This window comes from Phalaenopsis equestris, unplaced genomic scaffold (genome assembly GCF_001263595.1).
Source record: "Phalaenopsis equestris unplaced genomic scaffold, ASM126359v1 Scaffold000002, whole genome shotgun sequence".
Lineage (NCBI taxonomy): Eukaryota > Viridiplantae > Streptophyta > Magnoliopsida > Asparagales > Orchidaceae > Phalaenopsis > Phalaenopsis equestris.
Genome location: NW_018164444.1, coordinates 64,982,078 through 64,988,612, shown reverse-complemented (window position 1 = coordinate 64,988,612; position 6,535 = coordinate 64,982,078). Strand labels below are relative to the sequence as shown.

The 6,535-nt window shown below is 32.3% G+C and overlaps 1 protein-coding gene across 1 annotated transcript in view; it reads right to left on the bottom strand.

Annotated features, from left to right (window-relative positions):
• LOC110022405 (probable sphingolipid transporter spinster homolog 2) overlaps window positions 1-6,535 on the bottom strand; it is a 40,551-nt gene that overhangs the window by 4,750 nt on the left and 29,266 nt on the right. Inside the window, 3 exon segments of the mRNA XM_020721332.1 lie at window positions 981-1,057; window positions 1,850-1,873; window positions 1,876-1,940. Of these exon segments, the coding sequence (XP_020576991.1) occupies window positions 981-1,057; window positions 1,850-1,873; window positions 1,876-1,940 (166 nt within the window).

Genomic DNA, 6,535 nt, shown 5'->3' with positions numbered 1-6,535 from the left:
TATATATATATATATATATATAAAGGAATGTCCTCAGGCTTACAAACTCTGAGAACCAAAGAGTGACAGAAAGCGGCACATACACATATTTTGCCAACTTCCTTATTCTATACATTTTCCAATTGCAAAAGCTGAGGCTCATTCCTACTAAGCTATAACTGAGCAGTCGACGAGGTATAGGTGGAGCGCATTGGCCCAACACTTAGGAGCCATTTGGGATCATTTTATATTCTATTTTCTATTTTTTATTTTATTTTATTTTGTTTAGGTTTGGCTTTGAAAGAAAACATGTTTGACATATTTATTTGAGATATAATTGTTCTTAAAAACACTTTAAACAAAAATAATAAAAATACATAAAAAACATCAAATAAATTTTTTTAAACACAAAAAAAAAAACAAAAATAAAAACCAAAATTGATCCCAAATAAGCCCTTAGGTTACCCACTGCAACATAGATGGCAAAGGTTTACATAAGAAAAATAACCACTAGTTAACGTTGCGTAAAAAAACATTTCCTGCCTTCAGTAAACTGATAGAAATTGTTCCTAAACTCTAGAAACGCCTGTATTCAGGTAGGGTAATTACAAACGGGTATGTACAATCATATGAAGACTTGCAAGTTATTGAAGCAACTTGAAGATAGCTACTTCAGATTTTTGCATTATATGCAAGAGAATATTTTTATTTTGCAAAAGTGCACACTCTCTGCCAAATAATAGGAATTCAGGTGAAACGAAATATTGACCAGAGTATCACAATAGGTTATATACAATTTCTCTCAGTTATATTCATCAAAATGTTCTAGAAACCGTTGGAGGATTTTTTTTTTTAATTTAACATGTTTAAATAAAGTTTAGGAGTTAGAGATGAAAATACATAAAAATTGGGTGGTATGTATGTAAATGACCTAACCATAAAATATCTGAGACATGTTGAGAAGCATTTAAATCAGGTCACTGCACAATATAGTAACTCACCATATGATAAATGTCCTGACCAGCCTTGGGTCCCCAATAGGAATAAGCTCCTATAACAAAGTTGTAAGTTATATAGCCTGAAAAAACATAGACCTTCTCTCAGTAACTTCATCATAATCCAGGTATAGCAGGTAATGAGAAATACAATACTGTAAGGATCATTCTTTTAAAGATATATTGATGAGTTGTAGAGCTTGGGATATGAAATTTGATGCTGAAGCAGTCTGCAGAAATTTTGTAACCGCTTTATATTTGTTCAGAAGCCATCTCTTTATCTCTTTTCAGTTTTAACTCTCTCAGCAACTAAAGATAACGTCTCACGGGCAGCAATGTAAGACAAAATTAAAACATTAAATGAAGTGGATATGGCCTTAATAATATTTACAAAAATAAACATCCTATTCTAAAGCATATCTAAACGAATGCTGATGATCAACAATGTTTACAAGGGAATTTGATGCTAAAGCCAAAGCATTTTTTGTGACATATTTTCTTAGTTTTACCAGTTTAAAAATAACAATACAAATAATTGTCATATTATGACCAAAATAATGGAAAATTTAAAAGAAGAAAGGATATGGGCCTTAATAACCATCATAAACAATAACTACTAGTTAATCAGTAATATTTATTGAAAAAAGGGAAGTCGGTGCTTCAAATTGTAAATGGCATAACAACTCATACAGCATTGTGAAACAGTCTAAGGATAGATGAAATTCTTTGCAGCACATTAGATACCATCATTCGCTGTTAGAATCTTGGCAAGTACACAAAACTACATAGCAGTTAAGTCAATCTAGCACTGAGTTAACAAAGATGGAGGAAATTGTCAGAAAATGTATAAAAGATAATTCAGGAAAGAAAAATACCGAGAACATTTATGACATAAACTCTAAGAGCAACTTCATATCTCTCCCAAATCTAGTAACTTGAGTCGAAAATTTTTGAACAATCCCAGAACTGCAAGAAATTTTAAAAGAGAAAATTGCTGGTATATGGGACACAGTTATCATGAAATGTCACATGCACTTTTGACAAAATATTGAAAAACATATGTTTGCACACATAAGCATGCACACACATATTTATAGTAAAGTTGAATGCCGAAGAAAAAAACACATGCAATTATGTTGACCATCGAACTCTACACATTGTGCTGGAGCCAAAGCCCTCAAATAACTAAACTAGAGAAAGATGACCAAAAAAACATAGGAGCATTTACATACATATCAAACAATTCTGATGTATTTGCATATCTCACAAATATCACTCAAATCTTTAAAATCACATAAAAAATATCACTATTTCCACCTTCTTAAGGTGAAATACATCTTTTAATGCATTGGTTTAAAACACCAAAGTGCTATGTATGTGAATATGAAACTATAAGTGCAAGATGTAAATACATAGGAATAGTGTGCTGCATATGTTAATTCCACAAAAATAAATATTTCAAAAGGTCAATTGAGTTAAGTGGTAGATATTATACGGAAAGGACTATAGCTTTAAAACACGCTTTGCTTAAAAGCTTCTCTTTTTTGTGATGTTTTTTTTTAAATCAATTTTCATTGTTCTTGTACTGAGAAAAACTAGTGAATTAATATTGGTTCTAGAAATTGCTAGGACCGGGCCCTTTGGTGAACCCAAATAGTTGGGGTCCCTTTATCTCTCTGTTCACGTGGTTTCTACTCGATGAGTCTCTTCAAAAACTATTCAACAGCATTAAAAGGTCAATTAATATGGTTCATCCTCTTAAACCAAAAAGCTGTTGTCAAATTAGATCCCTAAAGGTTTGTTTCAGAGACTGCGAAAAGTCCTGCAGGCTGAGGAGCACTCAAAATTTCTAATAAGGAATGTTTTAAAAGAAAACATTAACCGTGATTTTAAATATTATATAAATGATAAAGAAGAGGCAAATGAAAATTAATAGATAATAGTTTTTGTCAATAATAGCCTCTTGCATCGCTAGACACGCACAATGGCTTGCAGAGAAAACAAATCATTGCAAAAATATAATTCCATATTTCCAAAAACTGATGCATTATTCAACACAATTACACCTTCAGCTTTTTGGGTATTTTTACAGGCAAAATATTTTATAATTGAACTAAGCCTTCTAAAAAAAATTTACAACGTTTCAAAAGAAAAAGCGGATCTGCAGAAATCACTGCAGGAAGGAAAGCTCAAATTTTTAAATGAGAAAAGCGTTAAAAATGAATCATCACCCATGATTTTAAGGGTCTGTTTGGGACCCAGATGCTGCGGCTTTTACGCCTTGGAGAAGCAGAAGCGGCTATTGATTCCCCTTTTATCGCCAGCGTTACGCCAGTCGGAGGTCGCATCGAGTTGAACGCAGAAACAGAAGAGGGAGGGTGCGGTCCGCGGTTGGAGCTCCGTTGTGAAGTTCCTTTGAAGTCGCTGCCCCTTCGGATTTCTAGTAATCCCACTTCATATCCTGGCATATACCCTCGCCACTCCTCCTTTCTCACCCATATCTCTAAGGATGAAACCTAGTTCTGCTCCCTTCCCTCGTTCGACGCCGACGACTTGCTGCAACCTTCTGGTGAAGTATTCTCCTCTATGATTTTTTTTTTTAGCTTTATTCGCCACCTACCTCTGCGTTTCTTATTTTCTCTCTGAAAATTTTGATGTTATAGGCGCATTGCATATGCTTTGATGCAAAGTTGAAGTTTGCAAGATAGACTATTTAGTAACATCCTTACCTGTTTTAATTCATTTGTAGAAGCAATGGGGTGAAATATATATGAGCAATGCTCACTTGTTTATTTCAGAATTTTTGGTTGGTTTATTTTGTTTGGATAGTTATATGAGCACTGATTTTTAGTTTTTCTGACAAATTATGTTGGCATAATTGTTTGCTCTTGTCTACTCCTCAATGTGGACTGAAGGGAGAATGTTGAATACTACTTCTTTTCTTTACTTTATCTGATACTTTTAAAAGTAGAATTGCATATGGTTTGATGCACAATTTAAGTTTGCATTATAGATAAGTTAGTAAAAGCCTTACATATTTTAATCAATCAATAGAAGCAATGTAATGAAATATATGTGAGCACTGCTTATCTGTTTGTTTCAGATTTCTTTGTTGGATTATTTAGTTTAGATAGATATGTGAGCACGTGTTTTCAATTTTTATGACAAATTATGCTCTGCCCGAATTGCTTACTCTTGACTCCTACTCAGTGTGGAGTAATATCTTGAGAAAAAATGTTGAGCACTGCTTCTTTTTTTAAGTTTTTCTAAGACTTTTAAAAATAGAATTGCATTTGATTTGTTGTTTATTTAAAAGTTTGCAAGATAGATAAATTAGCAGGATCCTTATCTGTTCAAATCAATCAGTAGAAGCAATGGAGTGAAGCATGAGTAATGCTCATCTGTTTGTTCAAAATTCTTTGTTGTTTTACTTTGCTCGGATAGTTATATGAGCACTGATTTTTAATTTTTTCTAACAAATTATGTTGTTTGAATTGCTCAGAATGTTGAGCACTGCTGTTTTTTTTAAATATCAGAGACTTTTACAAATATAATTGCAAATAATTTGCTGCACATTTGAAAGTTTGCATGATAAATAAGTTAACCGCATCATTACCTGTCATAATCAATCAACAGAAACAATGGGAAGAAATATATATGGGCAATGTTCATCTGTTTGTTTCAAAGATCTTTATTGTTAATTTTGTTTGGATAATCATATGAGTAATTTTATTCAATATTTCAAACAAATTATGCTGTCCCGAATTACTCAGACTGTTGAGCACTATTTTTTTTTTTTTTTGTACAACTAAGACTTTTATAAATAAAATTGCATATGTTTTGTCGTACATTTGAAGTATGAATGATACATAATTTATCATCATACTTAACTATTCTAATGAATCAGCAAAAGCAATGAGATGAATTATATATGAGCAATGCTCATATGTTTGTTTTAAAATTTTTTTGTGGGTTTATTTTATTTGAATAGTTATATGAGCACCGATTTTGAATATCTGTTTGTTCTGACTTCATCCTCATCGTGGAGTAATATTTTTTTGGGAAGAATGTTGAACACTGTTTCTTTTTTTATAGTCTTCTTCTGCCAAAACATTTATAATTAGAATTGAATGTGCATTGCTGCACATTTGAATTTTGCATGATCGATAACTTAGCAACATCATGACCTGTTCTGATCAATGAATAGTAGCAATGGGAGGAAATATATATGAGCAATGATCATCTCTTTGTTTTAAAGCTCTTTGTTGTTTTATTTTATTTGGATAGATATGTGAGCGCTAGTTTTAAGTTGTTTGAAAAATTATGCTAGTTGAATTGCTTGGCCTTGCCTCCTCTTTAAGTCGAGTAATATCCCAAGGGGAAAATGTTGAGCACTGCTTTCTTTTTTTTAACTGTTTTCTTCTGTTGAGACTTTCAAGGATAGAACTGCATATGTTTTGTTGTATATTTAAAGTTTGCATGATCAAGCAACAGAAACTATAAAATGTAGTACATTTCAGCATTGTTTATCTGTTTCTTTCATAATTTTATGTGTAACTACCATACATATGCATTCACTGAGAACATATGTCGAAAAAGATATTAAATGGGGGATGAAAATCAAATGTCATTTAGAGTGATGATGGAAAATAAATGGCTCAACCGATCACTTCTTGTCAATTTTAAATGGGCAAGATTATTTTCCCATATACTACCTATTGCCAGAGAACACGATCTAGTGCATATTCGATTTGAAAAAATCGTAATTATGGATGGAGTCTTCTTTGGTTAAGAGATCTTACTGAGCTCTAATTGTTGTCTCGAGGATCTAAATTGGCTATCGCGATAGAAACATAAAATTGGTTATGGTATCTTATTTGACATGTATTCTGAGGGTTCACATTAGTGCATGGATATGCATAACAAGCACATCAATAATTCTGAAATGGACAAATGAACATTACTCATATATATTTCATGTCATTGTTTCTACTGATTGATCATGACATGAAAGGATGCTAGTAGCTTATATATCATGCAATCTTCAAATGTACAACAAAGCATATGCAATTCTTATAAAAGTCTCAGTAGAAGAAAACTACAAAAAAGATAAACAGTGCTCAACATTCTCCCCCAAAAATATTACTCCACAACAAGGACGAAATGAGAGCAAGCAATTCGACAAGCATTATTTTTTTAGAAAAATTGAAAAACCGGTGCTCACATATCTATCCAAACAAAACAAAGAAATCTGAAACAAACAGATGAGCATTGCATGGTTTGCTTGGAAGATTTATATGATTGTATTACTTTAAATGTTTTATAGACCAGTTGGTTGCTGGTTTCCGTTTATGATGACACTTTCAGAATGCGATTTGGTGGAGACATTTCACACTTCTTGTGAAATGTTTATTAGAGCGATGATGAAAAAACATAACAAATGACTCAACCAATTACTACATATGTGGAAAAAAATTGTCATTCTAATTTGACACAGATACTGTCTAGTCTTTATGCCTACATTACACAATTGGTGATCATGGATGGAGCTATCTTTGACA